At 39.5% G+C, this 27,933-nt stretch overlaps 1 protein-coding gene across 5 annotated transcripts in view; it reads right to left on the bottom strand.

Annotated features, from left to right (window-relative positions):
- Positions 1 to 27,933, bottom strand: part of LOC308402998 (plasma membrane calcium-transporting ATPase 1-like) — a 134,306-nt gene that overhangs the window by 46,443 nt on the left and 59,930 nt on the right. For all 5 annotated transcript variants that reach the window (XM_080892204.1, XM_080892205.1, XM_080892203.1 and 2 more), the window contains 4 exons: positions 6,894 to 7,091; positions 3,965 to 4,222; positions 3,641 to 3,766; positions 3,119 to 3,244 (listed from right to left, as the gene is read on the bottom strand). In XM_080892204.1, the coding sequence (XP_080748330.1) occupies positions 3,119 to 3,244; positions 3,641 to 3,766; positions 3,965 to 4,222; positions 6,894 to 7,091 (708 nt within the window). The remainder of the gene's footprint in view (positions 1 to 3,118; positions 3,245 to 3,640; positions 3,767 to 3,964; positions 4,223 to 6,893; positions 7,092 to 27,933) is intronic.

Genomic DNA, 27,933 nt, shown 5'->3' with positions numbered 1-27,933 from the left:
AGCACATCACAGGTGAAGTGCAGGTCAGGTACGTTTTCCTGCTCATAGGAAGTTACCTTCCTGCTGCAGTAAAACTAAGCTGTCTGCTTTTATTATGAAAGGAACTTTGGCAAGGTCAGAGCTAAACAACACGCGCGCACACACACACACACACACACACACACACACACACACACACACACACACACACACACACACACACACACACACACACACACACACACCTCTTTGTTATTCAGTTGGTGGCTTGATATCGAGAGTGAACTGGTTCGAGTATGTGTGTGTATGTGTGCGTTTGCAACACTGAAGGCTTTTATCCCCGCAAGATAACTGATGGCTGTGACTTGACACGAATGCATGAATGTGTGCAGTGCATGTGTGCGTGTTTACGGCGGATTGATGCAGCCATGTGTGACAGTGAAGTCTGCTGTGTGTCTGCTGTTAAAAGAACACAAGAACCTCATGACAGTGCCTCCGTGTGTGTGTGTTTGTGTGCGCGCTTCTATCTTTGCGAGGATTCACTTCCAATTTGGAAAATAAGGGCTTTTTTTTTTTTTAAGTTAAGATCCCTTTTGAAAAGTCTGAAAATATCAAAGCAAGGACTTGTTCTGAAAAGTGATGACACTTCTCACTTCAAAGACTTTCTGAGGGTTTGTGCTTTGTTTCAGCATAAGGATTAGTAACACATTTTAAGATTAAGATTAAAGCTTTGACAATGTAAACATGGAAGTAACGGCCTGTGTATGAGATGTAAATGTAAAGGCTCTTTTCTTTAAAATTTAGAATTTACTTTTAGCTGAATCTGTTTTGTGGTTCTCCTCATTAGGAAGCCAGCACCAATTTTGTTTTTGTCTGTTTGTCTGTATTTTTTATGAACCAGAAACTGGAGGCCGAAATGCAAACCTGAGCGTCTCTCTCCGCTGAGCTGGTACATTCAGCCAGTTCACAATGAATGCCTGACAAACTCAAACTTTAGCCAGTAAAACAAAATGATAAGACAAAAACAAACTAAAGGAAAAGGATACATGTGTAAAAGGGGGTTAGCATGATCACAAGCAAATCAAAAGCAATAGAGACCGACTGCAGAAGCCTGTTGTTTTACATCTGCTCTGACATAGTACAAAGATCATCTGGACGTTGGCTTTTGAAGGGTCCCTCTATAAAAGAAGCAACTGTGTTTCACAGTTAATTGATATTACGTAACTGGCCAATTTACTCAGTACTGTGGCCATGAATTTACATGAATAAATGAGACCACGATGAGGTGTTTGCTCAGGTGACCAATCAATCTGTCTTTGAGTCTTTGTGAAATCACAGTTCAAAGTGTTGCTTTACTGAAATATTAACAAAGATTGTTTGCAAGCCCACGACAGAGAACAAAAGTTTAAATGGCCTATCAAGATTCCCATCAAGCACTTAAACATAACAACTGAATAATGTTAAAAATTCAAGTATTTTTTAAAATTTTACATCTGGGGTGTCAAGCTCATTTTAGCTCGTAGGCCACATACAGCTTGATTTGATCTTAAGTGGGCAATTGCAAACCATTGCATAACAACCCCTAAAGTGCTCCCTTTCTTTTAGTGTACAGAAGTACATTCTGCACACTTTCCTGTTTAATGAACCATCCACTTACAAATGACAGCTTGACGTGACTGAAAGTGAACCTATTGTGCTTTTTTGAAAATATTTTCTGCCATATGTCACATAATGGTGGATTCTCTTATTAAACATGGCAAAAGTTTCAAATAAAGAGGTCAGTATATCCTTGAGTAATTTCTGTGAGCCAAAAGTTCAGGCTGCAGTGTGCTCTGAATGCTTGATTTCATTTTTTCTACTTTTGGATCTGTATGATGTGAATAAGAGAAGATATATATAATATGGTCTCCTCAGGCACACAGCTCCACCTGTGAGCACGGAAGCCCCACCTACCCGCTATTCAAACCTGTTCAATGAGCAGCCAATCAGATGGAGTAGCTAAAACAGCTTGTTTGAACTGAGGTGCTGCACCAAGGACCATTAAAATATCAATAAGCGTTATCTTCTAACTGAATCATGCAAAGCTATTTTGAGTCCAAGAATTATGTCTGACTCCTCAACAGCCTCCAAACTCTGGAGATTCATCTAGTGGGCAGCACTGAGTCCTTTGAAGGACTGGGGCTGTCTGCTTAACTTACAGAATGAAGTAGGCTATAATGATCCATGGATATAATAGCCATTTATCCCCTTAAGGATACATGGTCACATGCATTTCTTTGAAATGTAGCTTTGGGTACAACCATAGACTGTATATAAAAGAAGGACAGAGCAGAAAAGTGCAGCTAGTGCAGCATTTTTCAAATGTCCAGCAAGAGGTGACTGTTTGCAGACGTCTAGGAAGTACTTGTCCTCAGTACTTGTCTGATGAAGCACATTTAACATTTCTAGCCTATGACATCGCGATATGTTTCTGAATCAGCTCCACCTCACATCATATCCTGTTTGTAATCACCAAGATTGTCATACCAAAAAAGGTCAGCTCAAGACTTCAAAACAGGACTTTGCTAATTCATCTTTTATATACAGTTTAAGCTAATTACCTGGTCATAGCAAATGAACTATAATCTTACAAACTCTTTGGAATCGGTCACTAAAAAGGTGTGCATGCCACTTTAAAATTACGATAAGCTAAGTTTGGTAAGATTGTGGGAGCTCCTTTGTAGACGTCACTTTTATTTCACTTGTTTTGGGCCGGTACAATCACAATATTACTCATCTTTGGTCTCGTGTATTCACTATGGAAGGTTTTTGTGCTTAGATTGAAGTTAAATTAAGCTTACAGATCACATTCAGACCCTTCAAAAAGCTCTGCTGTTATCAGCTCAGACTGGATGAACTCTACCTGCTGACAGAGTCGGCTGGTACGACAGGAGAAACGTCAAATCAACACCAGCTGATAAAAACGGGCAAAATATTTCCGATCAGCCTGTTCAGAAATATTCAGAAGCTGACACGGTGACAGTCGTTCTAGCCAAACTTTCCTCACACTTCACAGACTTACTGTCCTCGTATGACCTTCCACACTTCAACATATGTTGTGTTTCTTGACATGTGTGACAGGCTCTGTCTCATGTCTTACTTTTCTTGACCTTCTTCTCTTCGTCGTTCTCGCTGGCGCCCAGCAGAGTAAAGATGATGCCTGTTTGAGAGTTGAGGCCGACAGCTGACACCACCATCCTGCCTGATCCCTCCATCACGTGGGTCCCTGAGGAAATATTCAAAAAGCTACGAGTCAAAAAAAGAAGCTTTATTTATTTATTTTTTAAAACTGTTACTGTGTTACTGTCATTTGTTTTCATTTTAAATCAATGTCAAAGCACTTATTTATCCATCTAATCTCATTTTAAGACGCATTACTGAATATTTAAAATGACATGCTTTTACTTATGTTGCTTTTTTTCTAGGTAAATAGTCTTGCACTCCTGTGTAGCCCTACTCTGCATCCAGATATCCTTCTGAATCAAGGGATTGAATTCATACATGGGAAATTTTAGCTTTGGCGGGGTCTCAGACAGCTCTTGTGTTATAAGCAGGACATCAATCTTTCAGTCAAACACCGTGAACCTGATTTTTTTAGGAGAACAGTTTTCCAGGCACTCACCGGACAGCAGCATGGGGTCTTTCTCCATAGACTTGCGAACCTGGTCAGATTCTCCTGTCAGAGAGCTCTCGTCAATCTTCAGGTCGTTGCCTTGGATCAGGATACCATCAGCAGGCAGCAGGTCTCCTGCAAGCAGATCGATCAGATAGGTCAGAATCTTTTTCCCCCATCAGCCACAGGGTTTGAACAGGATGTTACACAGAGTCCTTTTAAATTTAAATTTTGTATTGTAAAGCAGCTCCACAAAGGTTGTTGCTGTAGTCATAAAAGCTTGACAGTTAAACATCACATGAAATAACCAATAACAATGTTTGCGTTTCATACCGTATTTGATCTGAGCGATGTCTCCAACCACGATCTCGGCCACAGGGATCTGGATGACCTGACCTTTGCGGATGACCGTGAACTTTTGTTCTTGCTCGATGCGACTCTGCAGCCCGCGGAATTGCTTCTCCTTGGACCAATCGTTGAAGGCCGTCACCAGGACCACAATGATGACTGAGAACAAGATGGCAGCGCCTTCGATCCAGCCAGCCTGGGCCTCGCCCTCGTCCTCTACGCCACCCGAAGTTGCGCCGCATGCTGTGAAAACATGAGGACATGTTGAAATCAAATCCCATCATAACAGCAAAGACAGATGGCGAGATGGAGAGCTCTTATTGGAAAGGTTAGGCAATAATGGCTGACTGTGTAATGATTTAATGAACAGGTAAGGCAAGAAGCTCTAAGCTGTGATGGGGTTTAACCCTCTCAAGCCCGAATTAAGTTTTTTGTTGCTAATGCACAACCAAGTCCTGCAGTGGTACTTCTGAGTAAAAAAACCTCATAAAATATGTATGTGGGTTAATCAGGTTGTTATGTCTTAACTGTTGCAAATCTGCAACGTCTGCCTGGAGAGGGTTAAGATGACATATGGTATTGTATTGTGCATTTAAAGTGGGAATCCTGAAATTCCAAGTTTCCAGTTGCAATTTTCATCTGGATGCTCTCTCAAGTCAGACTTTCTACTTAGAATTTGGAGACGCAACAAAAAACCCACATCTGAATTCTTAAATTGCTGTGACAACCATAGACCAGTGGAATATGCTCCACTCAGGCATAACATCATCACATTATAATTTTTTCTCTTTTGGATTTTTATTAAGGCACAAAACACAACATTGCACAACAACTGTATCTCAGTTATCCTGCTTTAATAATTGTAAAATCATTAAAATTTAATTAATTGCTCAGCCGTCTTTCAAATTAGCAAAAAGCAAAAATGACCTGTATCCTTCAGTCAGGAATACTGTCAAAAGCTAAACAAAAACTTTACTTAAACAACTTTATTTACAGTACATATAATATATACATCCCCATATAAATAATAATATAAATTAAAATATAAACCAACTACCTACATATATCAGAATACTGAAAATAAATAATAATAATTAATAAATACATGTTACTTTTGGAATAGATGCAGTAATTGTGGGACGTGCAAAGGTTTGGGCTTTCAGTAACCCCTATGGGATTATCACAGCTTGGAAAACCTTAACCTTTAATCAGCTGAAAAAGTTTCTTCTCCTAATTTGTCATCTTTCAGAAATTCGTGACTAGCAGATAATTTCCTGTTTCTAGATATTTTTAGACTCCCTTGCATGCAAAGCATCTTCACAATCCACAAACATACTGCTCCCTTTTTCAGCAAACAGAGCTTTGATAATTAAGGCCAACAAAACATATTTTATCTCAGTCTGCACACAGCAGCTGTTACTCTGATCCAAATGCTGCTTTGCTGACCACACAGACTGACTTTTGTGACGCAGCAGCAGGTGAGGTTTTTCCTTTGATGTGGGCCCTGATTGTGAATGAACCCCACGCAGCGAAACAGTGCAGCATCACTTCTGTGTCAGCTAAACATTCCCGTTGCTGCTCCTCTGCAGACATCTTGTTTCGATTCCTGGCGCTCCCATCAACCACCACTACTGACTGACATTTTAGACAGCAAGCTGGAAGTGCTCTGATTTCCTTTTATAGCCTTCCCTGCTTCGTAGGCATCAGCTTCATTTTCAGATTCTCACTCACTTGATTAGAGGAGCCCGTGAATGTGTGAGTGTTACCACGAGGCTTAAAGACTCAGATAATTTATCAGGCTCTGAATTGTCATCAAGTGACAATTCCTGATGGCAGTTCTTAACCTCTCTTAGCCAACTCAATTAAGGCTCACCGAGCTAATGAAGTTCTTGCCACAATTATTGTTTCATTATTTGCATGACATAAAACGTATCTGCGTGTAAACACTTGAAGAAAGTCACGTTTAGATGTTTGTTTTCTGCACCACTTTATTTTCTTACTTCATTTTAATGCAAAAATTGACAGTAATGGAAACTAGCCCAGTAACTACTGACATTTTTAAACAAATCAATGATCAGATTTCTTGTTTTATAAAAGTGGATTACGTAAAAATGAAAGTAAATAAATCCACTTATAATTTACCCAGAAAAACATACCTGATAAAAGCATGTAATTAAAATAAACAACATGGATATAGAAAAAAAATACAGGTGGCCGCTGGTGCTACCCGTCAGCCCCTTAGTAGATACATGTATGGTATTCATTTGAAACTCCCATGTCGCCTTCTTTCACAAGAGTTCACAAACTTGAGTGTCCACATCAAGTTCTAGTATTTTATAACAGTGCTCTAATTAATCTGCATCTGTGCATGACACCCATTCAGCTGTGACCAACCCAGCCAGTCACCTGATTGCTGGGCTTGCCTTTTTCAGGTGTTTAACCCATGTTGCCTTCCACCTCACAAAGGAAATGATTTCTCTTCCTGGGAGTCTAATAAAACAGTGGTTTTCTCCTCCAAGTTAGCTTCACTTGCTTTGGTTAATGTTGGAGTTCCCTCTATTTTAAGCCACGGGTAGTTTTGTCTTAGCAGTTATTTCATTTCTTAATTAATTTAACTTAATTCGTTTAAAATAATAAAATTATCCAGAGAAAAACTCCAAAAACCAGACGACGTGCTGCAAACAAGCGCTTGGCGACAGTGGGAAGGAAAACTCCACTGGAGAAACAACCCTCTTTGTTATGTCTATGTGTGCAGCTTGGTATACTGATAACTTAGCACTGCCACCTCTCCATATATGTTCATCTCTGGCTCTGAAAAACCACCAGCTGGCAGCAGCTAAAATGCTCAGGTTGAGTCTTCAGTGTACCGAAAGCAATGGGTAAAGACACAGCGTCTACGACGATCTACACTGACCTTCACTGTCACCGCCAGGTGGATGGTAGAAAGACAGACCCAGTGAGATGATTGCAGCGATTTCCAGAATGATAAGTGTGACGTCCTGCAGAGCTTCCCACACCAGCTGCAGGAATGTCTTGGGCTTCTTTGGGGGGATAAAGTTCTGTCCAAATGCCGTGTGACGTTTTTCCAAATCGACAGGGTTACCAGACAGACCTGCAGACACAACCGAAAGGTCATGAATATTGACATCAACATTAGTTATTGTTCTTTAGTAAAACAGTAATTATTCTGACATGTGGATGGAAACTTGGAGAAATGTCAAATGAATCCAGCAACATGACAAAGAGTGCAGACATACAGACACAGTTACAAAGAACAAGGACTTTTCTATATCAATTTATTTTAGTTTTTGCACTTTTTTTTAAGGCTTGGGTTTTATTTTATTTCCGTTAACTGAAATTATTTAATATTTTAAAGAACTGTGCAGAGATATACCTTTACTCCGTTTTCAGTATTTCTGTGACGTCTCTCTGTGTGTACCTGTGTTGCAGGTGAATGAGTGTTGCAGTCAGACTGAAGTGTTAATATTTAGTTAGAGCAATGCTGTTTATAGTGCTAAAGTTCACCGGCCCTAAATATCTCAATGAATTTGAAATATAACTATTACAATCTTGTTCTGCAAGACATGCTTTTTCCACCACAGCTTATCAGCAGCAGCAATAGCAGCTGTGTATAAGGGTCAAAGGCTAACTCCTGTCTTCAAACTTTATTATGTTAACTCACCACACAGGGCAGAAGATGTACTTTAGTAATAGAAAGTCACGATCAGCCCCCTTTTGCTGCAGACTGCAGCATTTCCACACACAGTACTTATTTGAGCAATTCACCAAAACAGACCTGTTCCACCCAGAAACCATCTGCAATGACATACTCATCATTTCCGCCACAAAAAAAATGACCTAAAGGTCAGAAATCTGGTACACTCAGGTTCAGCTACAAAGATTGGAAAAATAATTCCCCTGATCAAGGGTGAATTATAAGCAGCTGTGATGGGGTGTGTTGTTTTATAAGTTTCAGTGACGATTCCTGAACGTTTCTTTTTGTTTCGCTTTGTTTTGTAACAGCGGCTGAACTTTTGTGGCTTGCGACCTCTAAAACAACCCTTCATTCAAAGTTACAACCGTCTACGGGCTGCAATTAGTTCAACCAAAGAGAAATGATGTAATTAACTTTTAGAGGGTGATGAACTGAAAATCACAGGAAACCTAAATATTAGCGGAAAGCAAAAAGAAAGCAGTCATCCTGCCAGCCTTCAGCTTTATTCTGTGGCCCCTCGTGTTGATCACAGTCACCGGGTCAGGGGCCTCCACTGTGTGTGTGTGTGTGTGTGTGTGTGTGTGTGTGTGTGTGTGTGTGTGTGTGTGTGTGTGTGTGTGTGTGTGTGCGGCAGCGATGAAACCAAAGCAGCCTGAACTGACCCAAGTTCCCCTCCCGCTGAACACGCAATCTGCTGCTCCACCAGAGCCAATCTGCTCCACGTCAACACAGCACCACCCGTTCAGACCAGCCCAGTCGCTCACAGGAAACTAATGAACCATCCCGCTAATCAAATTTGAAATCTAAATGAACAAATTGACAGATGATACACATTTTATACTGCAGCAATCATGATTTAAGGCTTATCAAAACCTTAAACTAAAGCTGGAGCCTGTCCCAGCCGACACTGGGCAAGAGGCAGCAGACTGTGGATAAGTTGGCAGTCAACCGCATGTCTAGAATCATCAATTAACCTGACAGGGAGAGCACGCAAACACAAGTTACAGTCTCGGTCGTTGTGTCCTTGGGCAAGACCCGTTGTCTACTGGTGGTGGTCAGAGGGCCTGGTGGCGCCGGTGTCTGGCAGCCTCGCCTCTGTCAGTGCGCCCCAGGGTGGCTGTAGCTAAGATGTAGCTTGCCATCATCAGTGTGTGTGAATGGGTGGATGACTGGATGTGTAAAGCGCTTTGGGGTCCTTAGGGACTAGTAAAGCGCTATACAAATACAGGCCATTTACCATTCAACCAGTTTAAGGTGAAAAAACTACTGGTGGACTAAAGTGGCTGGGTTTTTGTGTCTAAAGGGGCGTTCCAACAGGAAGAGACTGACCAGACCATTAAAGGTCCACAAATTTCAGCAAATTTTGAGATTAGCACCTGAAACAACTACCAATGAGAGCGAAGGATAATACTGACTGAACTTGTTAAATCTCTCCAAAGAGTCCAGGGTCTACCCCGGGGCTTTCTTCCGGTAAGACAGGCTCAGAATACCTCACCTAGAAGCCATCCTGGAGGCCTCCTAGTCAAATGTCTGAATCACCTCAACTGGCTCCTTTTGATGTGGAGGAGCAGCAGCTGCACGCCGAGGCCCTCTCGAATGGCTCCACACCCCATCTCTAAGGGAGAAGGAAACCCATTGTTGCCGCTTGTAATGGGTGGCAGTCAGAGGCGGAGGAATGTACAAGGAATGTCATCTTGCTTTACAGGAACATTTGCTCTATGTTGGAGTGTAAATGTTTATTCAGCACTGTTTTCTAGAAGGACTTTTCATAACGTTCCCCTCAAAACAGTCTGAAAACACCTTCTGTAACTGCAGTCAAACCTCACCTTACTTAACCTTATTGTTTAAGAGTAAAACACTTTCCTTAAACACACCATTAGAACTTGCAGATGGTGTTTGCTATTTTTGTGGAAGCATCCCTTCTAGCAGAGTTGCATCAAATTTCTGCTAATGTCAGTCACTGGATTTCTCCAACTAATCAATGAGTTCACCGAATTGAAAAATGGCAATGTTTCTCCTCTTATCACTCTGCAGAGATTGCTCCCAAACCTCTGCTTACCGAGGAACAAACAATATCACTGAGTTATTGATTCCAGAACTGTGACTGTCATTTTCCAGCCGTGGCTCATATCTCGCTGCTCATTCATTCTCCATATAAAGATAGTACAAACAAAAAGATTTCCCAGTCGACCCAGATGCTCAGAAAGACGGAGACACCAGGGCTTCATCCATCTTCAGAGCTCCTTACTTGTGGTTTTATTGAAACTGGGCTTAAATTAGATTTTAAAAACACCAACTGCAGTTTGCTAATTAAAAATGGATAATCAGCAGCTTGTTTCTGTATTGATTTTCATTCACCGGAAGAATCTCAACAGTTAGCTCTTTAAAATCACGTGTTCTCGTTAACTTTAACTGGTGTTTGCTGCAACTTTAATGACACACACATACAACTGAATGGAAAAATAGTGTAACCACTTGTTTAATTATGTATTTTTCCACTAAAGTCTGATCATCAAAGACGTCCTCCTCATGGTCACGCGGGCACCAACATGGCTGCTGGGGATTCTTAGAGAAATCGGGAGGTATGCAGTGGAACGTGATCTGAATGTTAACAGACCCCACTGCCAGGATCTCTCATGAAGACAGCCTCCAAGTCAGCATGAACATGAGCTCAGCCATGTCTCTGCCGTCACATGTTTTAATAACGGACTCTTATTCTCGCTCTCTCTGATGATGCTATCCAGACGGACCGAAAAAAAAGAGTTCCTCCTCTCCTCCTCGTGAATTCTCCCCCGTCTGTCACACTCCTCTTTGGATGCAGTAATGAGGTGAAACTATGAGACACTAGCTTCTGCCATTTTGAGGGTTTGCCTACACACAGCACACACAGATGTACTAGTTTCATGCCATCTAATCTTAATTGGACAGCTTCAGCGGCAGAAATATTCCACATCAAGGCTGACCGAGATAAGGTGAGAGATTAGATGTGGTAAAGGAGAGATGAGAGGAGGGCAAATAAGGTGAGGGAAGAAGAGATGGGGTGTGGATGGTGTAATGATATAAGGTTAGACGGAATAAAATAAGGAGAAAGGACACAACGAGAGATAAGAAGAGACAAGTTGAGATTAAATAAGTTCAGTGAGATCAATGAGATGTGAGGCGGCTTAAGACAGTAGAGGTGAAATGTGATTAAAGAAAATTAAAGTAAGGTGATCCTACGGCATATTCACACCAAACCCAATCAAAACCTATGCAAAGACACAAAGTAGGGGATGTGCGTAGAAGTGAATCTGTGTGTGGATGTTAAATATATCACATTTTCACTCTGTGTCTCAAAAATCTATCAGCAGACACTGGCTGTCCCACAGACAGTGGATGCTCCTGAGCCCACTGACAGTACAAGTATCTGTAGCTAAACTCATCGTTTCCAACAGGTCAGAGAATGACTGCGATCTGGTAGTGAATCAACTAAGTGAGCTGACTTTATACTATCATACCTTAAATAGCATGAGCTAATTCTGAATCAAGTAAGCTGATCTGAAAACATAAACTTTGACAATTAAAAAAATATTTGAATATTAACTCATTCACTGCCAGCCATTGGCAGTGAATGAGTTAAACCCATTGACTCATTCACTGCCATTGACGGCTATAGACGTCAATGGCAGTGAATGAGTTAATATTAATGCTAACAAATTGTAAATTGTTATCATTGAACTCACGCTTTGCATAATTCACGGTTCAAAATCACCCTTTTTTTAAATCTCCATCAGCTTCGGTACTAGGGCTGGGCGATATATCGAGTTTTTTAAAAATATCGATATATTTTCATACGAGATATAAGATGTGACAATATCGTTTATATCGATATAGTCTATGTTACGTTATAATTATACTCGTGGAGCCGCAGGTTTGCCTCTCTTTCGTCCACTTTTGTCTCTACGCAACGTTACTCGGCCTTGCCTCTCCTTCACTGAACACAACTCCGCCTCCCCCATAGCTTCACCTGCAGGCAATGACAAGATGAAAGCGGAAAATCTCCGTTAGCGAGTTACCGTGCGTGGGGCTGGACGGCGTCAACGTGTTAGCGAGCTAACCGCGCTAACGAGCTAACCGCGCTAACGACATGCAGCCCGGAGGGGCTGCACGGCCTAAAATCCTTTCATTTTCTCAAAACTTGACAGTGCGCCTTATGTATGAATTCTGGTTGTGCTTACTGACCGCAAACCGATTTTATGTGGTACACAGCGCTCAGCAATCTGTCAAAAAATGTTTTAATATGACTTTGCTAAGCTACGGAGCTGCACCGCTTGATGGATTGTCTTGGAGGATTACGGCTACCGGGGAGGAGCCTCGCAGAGTGATACGTACTGTGCTTCAACGTAATATTACCGTACTGTGTGTGTATAAGGACCACAAATGGCACCTGTTCAGAGACGTGGTGCAGCTGTGAAATCTGTCTCTTTGTTATTATGCTCAGCGTCTATTAGTTTACATTTTGACTGCACAATTGTGAGCTTTTTGTTATGCACAAAAACAACATTGTTTTCTTTTATTTATGGACCATGATTATTTAATAAATGCTGATAATTTATTTTTGAATAATTTCTTCATGTACATCTACGCTGTATGTAAATAAAAGTGCCCGTGTGACATCTGGGACACAGTGTGACTAGAACTCTCTTTTTGTTCTTAACTTATGGCTTTAAAAAGAAAAAAATCGAGATATATATCTTATATCGCCATCCAGCTAAAAAATATCGAGATATGAATTTTGGGTCATATCGCCCAGCCCTACTCGGTACAGCACCTCAGTTCATCTTTTGTCTAAAACAAGCAGCTTTAGCCTTTAAGCTAGCTGTCTTTTGTTGGTTTAATCAGAAGGCAGGCAGAGCTCTGTGCCTGAGATGACCACGACATAAACTTGCTTAGAAATACAGACCCAAGAGCAAAAAACCCCCCCACAAAACTGCCAAAGTGGGCATTTACAGCAGTCTGAACCCTGAATCTGTGGCTCATAGGGATTAATGTTCACCAGTATAAATATGAGAAAATAAGGAATGAAGTTTTTTTTGGATACTTCTTAATGATCCTTGTCTAATGTGGCACTTGTTAAATCTCTACATGCTGCAAACCATTTGCATTCTTTGAACAGATCATTTCCAAGCTTTTTGCCTTTTTTTTTTATAGTTTTATTTTTAGCAACTAAAGGTGACATGACACATATTAAATATAAAAATGAGAGCACCCTACCATGCAGTGGGATAAGAAAATATACAGTAATTCTGACACAACATAACAGAGCTGAGGACAGAATATCTTCATGATGAGCTATGACACACTCCGATATTTTAAAAATACACTTTCTGTCACAGGCACCATCGGCCATGTTTCATCACACTGTGGTTTAGTGCAGAGTCCAGTTTGATCATGCTGAGGCCAGTGATTGTCACTGAAAGCTGCTGTCAGATTAAAATAAAGATGAGTTCAATCACAGAGCACCTTTACTGAAGGTTTGAACGATATGAGTCTGTTTTTTTCCCATTTAATGCTGTGATTGTGAAATCATGTTTCATCTAGTGCTTGGCATCAGCTTCCTGTTAGCAAGCGTCCCCATGGAGATGCACAATAAAGCTCTAAGATGACGTTCCAGTAAAAGAAGAGCAGACCGCCGCACACTCGCCAGTCACAGATGTTTGGAAATTTCAGCTTCCAGCAGAAATGGGCTACCTCGATCCAAAATGAGAACTCTTCCAATCTACAGTTTTATCAGCCACCACACAGTTCTCACTTTCATTCATTCTTCCTCTACTACAAAAAGACACCACTACAGAGACTGAGGACTATTTGTTCTTTCTCTGTCCTCCATGCTGCCAAAACCGCTTCACGTTTCCTTCATCCTCTCTGTGGTTCTTCCACCTTGTCGTTTGTTTTTTTTTTCCTTTCACCACCATCCCACAGCTGGACTTATTGAGAAAAACAGCAGCAGTAACAATTCATGCTGAAGTCGCACACCCGGTTCTAATAACAAAATAACAAACCCTGTACTGATAATTTAGTTTAGGAGTGGCTCAGGAGGTAGGGCAGATCATCTATTAATCGGAAGTTTGGTTGTTTAATCTCTGGCTGCTCCACTCTGCATGCCAAAAATAAGAGGGCGAGATACCGAACTCCAATAATCCTGATGTGTTCATCAGAATGTGAATGTCTGATAGAGATCACTTAAACGTAGAAAGAAAGTGCTCATCATGTTGTATAAACATGCTTTAAGAGCTTGAGTAGAAAAGTGCTATATATAAGAACAGGTTCATTCAGTAAAAGAGAACCTATTATGCTTTTACCCATTTTCTGTCAGAGATACAGTGGGGAACACTCATAATAAACATGGCCACTGTTTGAAATAATGAAGTCAGTGTAACTGCAGGTAAATCTGCTGACCCAAAAGCCTTTCTCATTGCAAAAATGTGGATTAGAAACAAAAAAGCAATTTATTTGTTTGTGTTCATGGATATTAATTGTCAAGTTTTTTTATAACCATCAGCAAGATTTTGAAAATAACTTTCATTTCAGTAGGGCACGAATGAGTTTGTATGAGACCAGTCTACAGCTTCATTTTTAAACAATTGCACTCAGGAACACACAAAGCTGATGGACTGAGGCGCTGCACTAACGGCTGGTTTAAAATCCAGAAGTTATTTGTGTCTTGGATGAATCCACATAATCACTAAAAACTGGCAGTCGTGCAGACGTCTACACGGAGCCTGAAGTAATTTAAGTCAAGTGTCCCCCTGTATACTCCGATATGGATACAAATACACTGTTAGTATTAACGAAGTAAATATTGTATTGTAAAAATGAGCCAAACCCATCCAGCACAGCACTGATTTAAGCTGTGCGAGAATAGTTCTCTTATACTTTGCCTTATAAATTCAGAAACTGCACAGTTATTTCTCGGTTTACATTTCAGAGTCAAAGATCCTCTGATGATATTTTTTCAAAACCCTTAAGCTGAGAAAAGAAACAGGTATAAAGTAACAAAATCCAACACAAGGTACAAGGCTTTTTCTACAAAGGGCTTCGCTTGTTTCATCTTTTGCTCACACAAAAATGTTATCATTAAATAGTGATAAGACAAACTGTTGAACAGAGAGTTCATGCAGAAGTGGTACAGCGAGCTGCAGGGCATGTCAGTAGGCGACAAATATTTAACAACAAATGAAACAGAAATTACTTTTTTTTGAGGCTGTTTAACCTTTTGTCCATGCAAAAAGGCAAGCCTATGAGTTTGACTATCGACGATGGTTTTTCCAACACCTTACTGTGGAAAAAAAGAAGACAGTTTTTGAGTTTCAAATAATAAAATAAATTATTAAAACTTAAAATTTGTCTCGGACATCTTTCCTACCTTTGATCTCCTACAAAAAAAGTTTTTAAAAAGTTACAACTGCCAGCTAAATATATTCTTCTTCATTTAAATGGACCTGTTTGATATGCATGCTGCACTGATGTGACCTGACATTACGAACAGTGACTCAAATGATGTCACGGGCCTAAATTGGGAACCATCTCGTTAAAGAGTGATTAACCTCTGAAATTCCACCAGGTCATCGGTGAACCACAGAGTGGAAGGGTTGGGCTGAGGCTCCATTTAACCACAAGTGACACAGATGCTTTCAAAAAATAGAAGACGGCAGCTTTCAAACCAGCCCTCTGTCATGCATTAGATGAGATAAGATCGCCTTTATTAGTCCCACAGTTGGGAGTGAAAACTCTATATGAGAAGATAAATGTGAGATTTACCCTACCCCGAAATAAACATGCTGTAAAGTAACAGTCATCACTACACTGTTCTCTCCACATGCTGTAACTGTCCATATGTGGGGATTTTTCTGGTAACCATGGCACTAAATTGCCCCCCACAGCACAAAGATCTTTTTGATATCGGGATGAAGCATTTACGTATGGAAGCCCGTTTCCGCCACTAAAAAAAAAAAAAAAAAGGATCCATAACTCAAAATTTCGAGTTATTTTCTCGAAATTTCGAGTTATTATCTCGAAATTTTGAGTTTTTTTCTCGAAATTTCGAGTTATTATCTCGAAATTTCGACATATTAACTCAAAATTTTGAGAAAAGCAACTCGAAATTTCGAGTTAGCGCTGCCAATCAGTAATCTACGTGAATGATGTCATTTCCATGTTACCCGGAAGCTGAAGCCCTCAGCTACAAATGCTACAGCTAAGCTACCGGTATTACATCCAGTCGTGAATGCACAGATTGCTGAGTGTTTTCAGCCTGGCTTCACAAATGATGAAATCCCTGTGTTATTAGCTGAATCACATGGTGTTACTATCAGCAAACATACTTTAATTTGTTGGGATCCGTTTTTGAGTGCGCGGTCCTGCGCCATATGCTTCCGGGTAACAAGAAAGCGACCTCATTCACGTATATTTTTGATTGGCAGAGCTAACTCGAAATTTTGAGAAAAGTAACTCGAAATTTCGAGTTATATTTCTCGAAATTTCGAGATAATAACTCGAAATTTCGAGAAAATAACTCGAAATTTCGAGTTATGGATACTAGCTTTTTTTTTTTTTTTAGTGGCGGAAACGGGCTTCCATATTTACGGCCCTGTTCTCTTGGTCTCCATAATATTCCTGAAAACTGAGAGCATGAGCGGTAAAGGATGACTACATCACTTTCCCCCCACATCCCTCTAGACCAGATCCGGTAGTGTTCACATTACTGAACTCTTAAATCTGCATTCATCTTTGTAACGAGGTGTTTATTCACTGCATCCCTGCTATAATATCCCTCTCTAGGTAATTGTCTCGTCTTGTTTTCTCATGTCCTGGATTCTTACATCTTCTCTCTTCTGATGAAGAACTTACCTTCTGTTTGTTTCCTTGCGTAATAACACCAACACATTTTTCTGATATAATGTAGAGAAGGGCCTCATATTGTGAGAAATTGTTATTATAGTGGGATGTAAGTACATTTTAAAGAATTGAGGAGGTAATAACCCTGGTCACTGTGAAAACATGGATAAAATTTGTTTTTACTGATGTCTTTTCCATAGATGTTAAAGCATTTGTCTCTTTAGTCACTGTTCCTCTAGAAATACAAGCATGCTGAGGACTTTGCTACTGTAATGCCTGCTATTATTTTCCTTTTCTCTTGCTATCTAGAAGTAAAATCAGAATTTGTGTCATTGCTCAGCATTTTTCATATTGTATATGCCACAGAGCAGGAATAGATATCAATCGGTTGACTGTACAATGCAGTTTTATTTGGTGGTCAAGTTTCTATTTAAAGCCATCACCAAGCCCTGTTTAATCTGGATGTTTCTTTCATTGTTTGAGGCCTCAAGCATCCTCTGAACCACTTTTCTTTCAGTGCCAACAGCACCTTAAATGGAGCCTGGTGACCGAATGAGGCCTATTTTAATAATTCGATAAAGAGAAAGCACATCAGCAAACACTAGCAAAAACAGGCACAGATGTGGATGCAGAACAAACATTTAACACAGACTGCATAAAATACAGGAGCAACTATGTCAAGATGTCTAGAGTTCAGCTGTGATGCTTTCACCATCTTGTTTTGTTTGTTTACTTCTTTGTTGTTTGGAAACAGTTGCATGGCAAACATTAGCTAAAACTGTACAGCTGTGGTATTTCTATCAGCTATTGTTAGCACTGGCTAACCATTTTGATTAATAAGGTGCGTCTGATTTAATGTGAAAGGCTATTAAACAGGGTGCTAATTTGGGCGATCGTGGCTCAAGAGTTGGGAGTTCGTCTTATAATCGGAAGGTTGCCAGTTCGAGCCCCGGCTCGGACAGTCTCAGTTGTTGTGTCCTTGGGCAAGACACTTCACCTACCGCCTACTGGTGATGGCCAGAGGGGCTGATGGCGTGATATGACAGCCTCGCTTCTGTCAGTCTGTCCCAGGGCAGCTGTGGCTACAACTGTAGCTTGCCTCCACCAGTGTGTGAATGAATAGTGGAATTGTAAAGCGCTTTGAGGGCCTCGATTGCTTTTCGAGGTCCTCAAAGCGAATGCAATCCATTATTATTATTATTATTATTATTAAAAAATTAATAAGATAATTAAAGAAAATTGTATTGTGTTTTAAGAGAGGAAATTCCCCCACCAGTCTCTGAAAGCTGCATCACCCCTAATATTTTACATTTTTAAGCTTCAATATAATTTAAGCCAGCCTCAAGTGGCCACTGAAAAAGTTCTTTGGCACTTCAGCATGCCATTTTTAACCCTCCTGAGGTTATAGCTTAATCCAATATCTGCCCAAACTAACTCCACCTGCTGTTGTCAGCAACACATTTTTTTAAATTTAATGAGAGCAATAAATTGTAATGTGTGACAGATAAAAGCATCCTGGCTGAACGGAGGACCAATAGTTCACCTGAAGCATTTCATTCACAGGCTAAGCCAGAGATGGAGAATGATGACCGTGATGACCATATCACCGGTATGAAGAGACGAGTGTCTACAGGAGATAGATTTATCTTTAACACAGACTCGCATCCTCTGTTGCAGAATGACATAAGGCTGAGCTTTATAAGTCCTCAGGTCTATCCTCTTTGAACAAAACCAGAGACCTGGTATGCTGCAAAATGACTTACACTGTATTTAAATGTGTACGTCTCAACTAAAAGAAAGAAAGAAAGAAAGAAAGAAAGAAGAGTGTCTTTGTAGCTTTCTTCCTCTTGCTGATTGCTTAGAGGAGCGTTCAGCTTGAATTGGCAAAGACATGGATGTCCTGAGGCTGTGTGTGTGTGTGTGTGTGTGTGTGTGTGTGTGTGTGTGTGTGTGTGTGTGTGTGTGTGTGTGTGTGTGTGTGTGTGTGTGTGTGTGTGTGTGAGAGAGAGAGAGACAGTGAATAGGACTCGGGTCATGCAGCTAATACTGAAACTCTGATAGGGTGCTGACTTCTTGCACCAAAGAGTTCAAAAAGATCTGACAGACCAGCAGGCCGAGAAACCTCTTAACCTACAAACACGTACACTGTGTGTGTGAGTCTGTGTGTCCGTGTGTGTGTATGGGAATTCATTTACATAAAGCTCAGAACTGAACTGTGGCTGATAATTAGCCCTTTCACAGTACACACAGACAGGTGACACCATAATGAGGGGATCTGGAAGCGTGATTTTAAAATACTTCTGCTCGTATTTAAAGGCTATGTAACATTTCTGTTTGTCTGACACTTCATGTGCAAAGTTGCACTCCTAATCCTCCATGACTGAACTGTTAGAGATCTGGTATTCCTTGAGGAGAATAACTGGGGATGCAGCTTTTGCCGTTTATGCCCCCAACATTTGGTGCTGCTTTCCTCAAACTAGACTGATAATTTAAAAAACTCTTAAACATCTACTTCTTTAATCTTGCATCTAACTAGTGTTTGCATCACAGACTATCATAGAAGATGACATAGCTTAGGGTCTGACAAATTGTGTCAAACCAGAAAGACCTTAAATCTGCATTATTAAAAATGAATTATTTGACCTTGGGGTGACACCTGCACAAGAGAAACAACTTCCTGTCACATACAAGTCTATGGAAAAAACCATTGGACTCGACCTCTGTAAACACTTTCCTGATGCCTTCAGCTGCTCAGTCACTCATTTGAGTCATACTGAATAAACCATTAAGTCCATTTTGTAATAACCAGTATGTGAGTTCTCCCATATTTAGTATTCAGGTCAAAAAGAGCATTTGTGTCAATATCAACGTCAATATCACGTCAGCTTTCTACTTTTATTATCTCTGAGTTTGTTTTCTCTTGCCACATCGCTCTTCCTTTGTCCACTCCAACAACCTATTAGAGGTGGGAATCACCATACATCCCACGATACGATATTATCACAATACTTAACGCACGATACGATATTATTGCAATTTTTAAAAATATTTTGCGATATTCAGATTCTGTACATAAAGGTAAACTTTATCAATATTCATTTTATCTAGTATCAAAGTCTCACACTCAGTTTCTCATTTCAGTCAGTTTTATTGTTGACAAACTGAACGGTTTGTATTAAAGTCTAGTCCAACTTAACTGAATGCAACCATCTGGTACAATTATAGCTATTCTGAACTATGCAATTTATGAAAACTATGCAGCCCATTCAGCAACTGAAGAATTTGAAAGTAAATTAAAACAAAATATGATTTTACATTAAATAAAAAAGTTTTAAACGTAATTAAAATAAAACATGTCTTAAATTAAAGTAAGTAAACTGTCATGTTTATTGCTGCCAAAAAAAAAGTTAAACACATTTGGACAGTGAAGGAATGTCAGGATTCTTGCTCAGAAAAAGGATCAAAATGCTCTGAAGTCAGAGTTCCAGTCCACAAAAACCTTTTTTGTAACAAAATATCGATTTCTGCTGTCCCTGTATCGATACATTATTAGCAAACAAAATATCACGATACTACACAGTATCGATTTTTTCCCCCACCCCTACAACCTATGTCCTTTTATTCTTTTAAATTATTATTTTTCCCCATGAAGCTCTTCGAAATTCACATGTCAGATTGAGGTCTACAAGGCAAGGCAAGGCAAGGCAAGGCAAGTTTATTTGTATAGCACAATTCAACAACAAGGTGATTCAAAGTGCTTTACAGAGACATTAGAAACAAGAACAAATAAAAAGCATGATTTAAAATTGAATAAAACAAGCAAATAAACTAACTAACTAATTAACAAACAAACAAACAAACAACAGTATATAAAATCAAAACAGATAAAATCAGAACAGTAGATAAAATCAGTAGTTAAATGTAAGTTTTGAAATTTAAGCTTAAAGTGTGGATTTGGTGCTTTATTCAAATGCAGCTGAGAACAGGTGAGTCTTCAACCTGGATTTAAATAAACTGAGTGTTTCAGCTGATCTGAGGCTTTCTGGGAGTTTGTTCCAGATATAAGGAGCATAAAAGCTGAATGCAGCTTCTCCGTGTCTGGTTCTGACTCTGGGAACTGATAAAAGACCGGATCCAGATGACCTGAGGGATCTGGATGGTTCATACTGGGTCAGGAGGTCATTGATGTATTTTGGTCCTAAACCATTCAGAGCTTTATAGGCCAGCATCAGAACTTTAAAGTCTATCCTCTGACGGACAGGCAGCCAGTGTAAGGACCTCAGAGCTGGACTGATGTGGTCCACTTTTTTGGTCTTACAAATAAAACTGACTGCACTAGTGTGGCATTCTCCTGGCATGGTTTGGATCCACTTGCCCTGCAAGAGGGTGGCTTCTGAATTTGTCGATGTTCATTTGTCAATTACGGCAAACAGGATATGGCTGAGGTGAACACAGGAAATACGCACCCACCAAACATTTTAGGTTTCCAACTTATCTTCTCAGGAGTTGGTGGTTTATTTTGATGAGTGCCAGTATTTTGATTATGATTAGAGAAACCCATGCAGCTCCAAAAGCCAAAGAAACGGACAAAAGTCAATAAATAGGACTAATACAAAAAATATTACTTTATTTATCATGATATAGTTTTATTTCATTTTGTTTCCATTTCTAGTTGCTCTCAGTCACTGTATGTGAGAGGGAGGGTGGAGGAACCAACTGATTACAGCTCATGAGCCCAAAATAAAATCTTTCCATTGAGTGATAAGTCATCTAAAACCACAGTTAGGTAAACTTCACAAGCTTCTGGAAATCAGATTATTTGGGAACCAGTCAAGGTCACACTATTGTCGCTCCTACTAAGTTATATCTGAAAAACCCAACAGTAAAGGTCACACGTTCATGAGTGCAGAATAACACACTGAAACTGAAAAATACATTAAAGACACTTTAAAAAATATATATATATTTGGCCAAAACACGGTGGGATTTGACCTAGAGGTGATTTTTTTTCCCATCACCAGACTACATTTTTGACGAGTTTTTCTAAAAATGATTCAATGTTCTCAAACTTGAAGCACATTTTTGTTTATAAAATGGTCAAAAATATAAAAAAAAGCACCCACTAACATTTCTGCACTTGAACTACACCACAGGAACATCATAAAGACAAACCCTTTAAAAGCTTACTCTGCAAGAACTACTACTTACAACTGTTCAGTGCCATCATTCCCTGTACCATCATTAAATTCTGCATGAAAATCCAGCTACTTGTTCATCTGCTGCCTTTAATCTTTGTTAATAGGCTGGAAGTGAGAAACTACAACCCCAGCTAGTGTTTCGGCAGCAAATTGGAGGCACAACACGTACAATTGCAAATCCTGGCAATGGTGATTTGTGTAGGTTATCACATAAATAGACTTTCAGCTTCATTCACTGGTCAGATTTAGGCACTAAAAACTCTTGGTTAGCTTTGGGAAAATGGTGAGAGCAACAATGCATGTTTAAAAATGACTACCGGGTGTGACAGAACCATCTCCCTAGTATCATTACCTGGTTACCAAAGAGCAGAGTGTGCATAAATGAGCCGCCCTAGTGTGGTCTTTGACAAAATGGCATCAACTGACAAGCTGGGAATGGGTTGTTGTGCAAGAAAGATTAACACTAACAGCGGGAATAAAAGAACAATTTGTTTCATTCCAAAACCCCATCTCTGTTGTTATTGAATAGACTTCAAGTGACGTGACTGATTCACTGCAGCACAAATCGACCAATCGGAGCTTTTGACAAGCAGTTAACTAATCAGAAAGCCATTCTGATGTTAAGTTAATTGTTTAAGTCATTCATCAGTCATCAACGGCAGCTCTTCTCTGGCTCCACTTTCTCCAGCTGTCTCACATCACCATAAACTGCATTTCGCCTTTGCTGGCTCTCAAATGAGACCGATATTTGTACACAAGATAAACAGGAAGACATCTGTGTGACTTCCATGCCGCTTGCGCTTCAAAATTAGCATGAAACTGAACATTTGATCATTAGCTGATGCCACAGTAAGAAACTCTTTAAATCCATTTTTATCTGCCACTTTCAGCTCTAATTTCTTGAAGCTATTAAAAAGCGATGACACAAAATACAAAGGGAATTATCTCCTGTCTTCTTCTCACCTGAACAGTGACAGAAAACGCTGCTGCTCAGTGGCACTTTCCTAAAATAGAGGCTTATTTTAAGGCCCGCATGTGTATTTTTATAAAGTTTACATCTGGCTCCGTGTGTTATGTTCAAAAGCTGCATGTCATCGCAACATGAAACACACTCAGACTTTGATTAATCAATACACATTAACCAACAGGATGCACAGCTGCAGCTGAGCCTTCGGTTTTAGGATGTGTGTGTGTCTGTGTGTGTTAATGATCAGGTTCAACTCAGGATGACGAGGTCTGTGTCTGTGTCCATTCATGAGCTGGTTTTACAGACTGAAGCATCTAACTATCTATCATAGCCATCGAGAGAGAGCTGCTAAAGACGCGCCTCGCATGTGGTTAAATATAACTGTGTGAAATCTCTAACTGCTAACATAACGACGAACTGAGCTGTTACAGAGCTAATCAGGTTAGTTAGCATGGCAGTGGGCTATCAGAGAGAAGGAACAGGTTTTCTATTGTGAGAAGCATGATTCATCTGAGGCTCATTCCAGATCTGTTTACATCAACACAAGAAATCATGCGATCAATGTGAGAAAATTAGCTTAAGGTGAGAAACAGACAACCCCTGTGTGTGACTCAGGTTTCATGCAGGTTTCCCTTCTGTCACAGAGACACAATAAATGAGATGTACATGCTTTGAGGGGCAAAAAACACACAATATTCACTATTTAACTCCTCACCTCTGACACTGCGCATCCACTGTATCATTGATATTACAACATCCTGACATGGAACAAAACCCATATTAACAAATAAAATGCTGTTTAACCTAAAAAGCTTGCAGTTTCCCTTTAGTTCTAACTTACTATGCGTGGTAAGTTATTAATTCTGTATATGTTTTTGGTGTATATCACAGTATTGCTTTTCATTTTTGGTTTAGAGTCACAGAAAACAGGCTTCCATCATCTACCACTTGGGTAGCTGAATGCTTCGATGTAAACTAACAAACTATGGTTATGGTATATAGTTCACATTTCTAGATGGAGAATAGGAGAGCGGTAAAAGAGGATTTATCAATACAGCGTACTCCCACAGCAAACTCTGTGCCTGCCATGCAGACTGTAAAATCAATTTGGAGTTTATTATTAGGATGGAAACTGTGATACGTTCAGCCAGTGTAGCAGTGCTGTCAAAATCCAGCACTAAACTTTAAATCCTGCACTGAAACAACCATAAACCGTGACACAAACAACATTTAGTAGGTGAGTCCACTAGTTTAACATGTGAAATTATCAGATTAGTTAGGGTCGGTCCATCTCAGAGAACAGTTTTAGTAATGCATTGCCTTTACCACAGCCACCTTAATGATTAGGCTTGGGCTTTTCTGTTTCATAGCTTAAACATTTTCACTACTTAGGCTACATTTTATAGGTTTATTGAATTTTTAAAAAGTAGGGACGGGGTGATATATCAGCCACATAACAGCACCTCCCTGTATCAGCCTGGGTAAGAGAAAGAAACGTATCGACAAATGAGGTAGCCGATGTTTATCTGTTGTCAGCGCAGCTTCCCTGAATAAACGTTCAGGGACAGAGACTTTCAGAGATTTCTTTGTTTTCATGTTAAAAGTGAGCATCTGTATTGAACCACAATTTCAAATAACTGGTCCATCAGAATCAGCTTTTTTTTGACAAAGTAGGTGGACACATTCAAGGAAACGGGATCGTTTTTTTCTTTGCTCTCAATGTTCTTAACAGCATGGAAAACAGATAATACCAAAAACAGCAACATGACAGACAATAGCAGGACATATGTCATATTGATGTTTATGTGCAACAATGCAGCGGTGCGGAGTATATAAATAAATAAGGATTGGATAACTGGTTACTATATATAGAAGGGACTTGACAACATACATTTATATAATTAGAAATAACACCATATTTACTTTAAGGTATTTGTTTTGTCATAAATTGTTGATTTCATTGAGCTACATATTATATATATCATTGTACACCTTGCAGCTGTAGTAATCAGTCAAACTGCCGTTTAAACCATGCGTATACTGTCAAATAACACTTGTACTAAAGACTTGCAATCAGAGCTGTGAATCTGAGATAAACATATTAAGGCAGGTTTCAAATATCAGTTACGATGAATCTAAATGTATTTTAATTGGTATCAATGAACTTCCTGTGTCATTTTAGCCACTAACAAAAAAAAAAAAAACACAGAAACACACACACAAAGAGAAACTCATATGATGTACTGGAACAATCATACATAATTGATATAAATGAATCTAAATCTCATAAAAGTTTTACCGGTTTATCAGTTTTATTGAATAACCAAAGGCTTTAAACCACTGAATTTAAAGCCTTATGATTTATGAATCATGTTACGTAAACATCCATCAACACTATAGATGCAACAGCCACTAATGCAAATACTGACTGTGTAACAGAAAAATAAATAAATAAATAAAAGTCATTTGTGGAATGCACTAAATGGATGGATTTGTCTTTCATTTTAGTCTCAGGACTCTTGAACCTGTGTAAAAGGACTCAACAGTAGCACGGTGACTCTGTGCTGTAGCTCACCTGTTTCAGGTTTAGTAGGCTGTGATTCAAGGTTAGGCCCTGACCTATATTCTCTGTGTGTCAGGAATAATTGAATAAATAACAGTCACTGCTGTAGTGCCATATGCGTAAATGTGTGCAGTGTCCTGTTAACGTTTTGTCAAACCAGGATTAGGCTGCGTTCACTGGCAAGTCTCTTTATTAACCAGGCTCGTGCACATTTGCAAATTAAGCACATGAACTTTATTCTGTGCTTCCTGATGTTTATGGACTACTGTTGGTGCAAAAGAAGCCTGATGTCAGAAAAAAAAAGAAAAGAAAAAACGCCACTTCAACTTATCACTGTTTTCACAAAGTACAGGCCTTGAGTGTTTTCCTGTATCTGGTGTGAGATTTTCTTGGACATCTTATGAGTGTGAGATAAAATCATGTGTCTAGGAAGCAGCGTCAAAAACAACTAGTCTGTGGGATCCACTTATCCACTTTTGTGCTAGTTTTGGTTTCCAGATAAAGAAATTCTCCATCTTGAAGTTAAACAGTCTTAAAAACAATGTAAACTGTCCACTGCTGCTGCTGCTGTTTGCGCTTCTCTTAATGCTTTTTTTATCCCTTGTTGTCTTTTTTGTGCTTTTTCCCCTTTTGATGAACTTTGTTGCCCCCTTTTGTCCAACAGGCATTCGACCTACCGGTATGCTTAGCAACTTCACCGTCAGGCTATGTGCTGTCAGTTTTTTAACTCTAACTCCCTTATATGTGATTGTTTGATTAAGACAAACAAACTGACCAATAAATACACAAAAATGTTGTCTGACAATTGACCTTTTTTTTTCTTAAATTGTCATAAAGCTCAGTTTTTGTTTTTGTTGTTTTTTTTTAAAAAAAAAAAGGAATTTACTGTCAATTATTTCATGATTTACATGGTTAAGTATATTTGCTCTCACTGTAGCAGTGAGTAGTAGGAGCAGGCTGAAGCCTGAGATTTAGGTTCAGGGGGATTATTTGCATTTATGAAGAAACTTTGACCATGTATGATATAACCCTGCCCCACAGGAAAAACAGGAGCCCTTTAGATGGCAAAAAGATGCTCATGTAGGACATGATGTTACTAATAAACCTGGATTGATGTCTTTACAGTGTAACACACTAACAGTCTCATTTCATGCGTGTTTGCCCTAAATCTTACATCCAGATTTCCCCGTTGTTGTTTTTTACCCCCTCCCCCCTCTGCAGTGAAAATATAATTACACTTTCTTCATTAAAGTGAGTAATTTCTTGCGTGGAGGACTCGACTACAGCTGTCCTCTGATTACTAAATGGAACGGAGCAATGATCTATGGAGCCATTAGGGGAACGGGCTGGAACTAATTTCAATCCTGGAATGGACCAGTGGCTGCAAACACACTCACACACATACAAACAAACACACACACACACACACACACACACACACACACAAACACAGAGGGATCAAAGGATGAGAGTGGGAGAGAGACATAACAAACAGCCACATGTCGGCCATTTTCTGGTCTCACATAGAGCTCCAAAATGATCATCTTTTAGCACAAAATAACGAGGGTATCCATGTTTCACCAAACAAGCGTGGCTCACACACACTTATCTCCTGCTCTACTTGTGTTGTCAATGTAACTGTTGATGCACTTCCATCAATATGCCTGAGCAAGAATTTTGAGAAACAGTATTATTTATTGCCCTGCCAGCTACAGTCACTTTCAGAGTTGCTGAATAAGGCTGCAGTCTCATCATGTTTGATCTTATCAGACTAAATTCTCATTGGTCTGACAATCGCTAGCTTTACTTGCACGAGGGGAAAAGTGCTGCAATAATAGCCTTCAGTCCAATCCATTACTTTTGGCAGTGTGAACAGACCTCCCCTGAATTTCCACAACCATAACTCTGGCTTTAAGAAAACTTGGACAACTAACATCTTTCTTAACCATAACCACAGATTATTGCCTAATCCTAACTAAGGATTATAAAAAAAGACTACGGATTCCAACCAGAATATCAATCAATGGATTAGGAATGGAAAGGTCATCGAATCAATCGTAAACCCAACAAATCCTAATAGTACACAGCAAAAATGCCACGTCCCATCACCGCTGTTAATTAGTGCACTACTGTTAAAGTTGGTTTCTTCTGTTGCAATAGCTTGCTTCTTTCTTTGTGTTTCTTAAATGCAGAGATTTATGAAGAAAAGCTTGAACTGAAGTACAATTTTTATGTTCACAATTAGAATCACTCTTTATAAATGTGTACTAATAAAAAATGTTTAGTGTGCATAATGTCATGAAAATAGTAGCTACAGATTAAGATTTTATTCCTCCTGTAAATTAATAAATAATTTCTTAAATGTATGTTTTTCCATCTATTTAATGCTACTAATTAAAGGTTTTATCGTCATTTTTGTACATGCATTACAAAATCAACATTTTTTCTTTTTCGGTTTATCTGATAGGAAGATGTGACCCATGTCTTTCAGTTGCTTAGCAGCAAAATATGGTGTATTAAGACAGCCACATACTGTGTATTTCCAGGATTTTTACTGTGAAAGGCAAGGACAAGAAGCCCTTTTTGAAGAACAAGCGTGTATGGTACAGATCTCCACTGCCACCTGCCCAGACT

This window comes from Rhamphochromis sp. 'chilingali' (genome assembly GCF_963969265.1).
Source record: "Rhamphochromis sp. 'chilingali' genome assembly, chromosome: 9".
NCBI classification, from domain to species: domain Eukaryota; kingdom Metazoa; phylum Chordata; class Actinopteri; order Cichliformes; family Cichlidae; genus Rhamphochromis; species Rhamphochromis sp. 'chilingali'.
The sequence above is the reverse complement of the archived record's forward strand: the minus strand, read 5'-3'. Positions and strand labels throughout refer to the sequence as shown.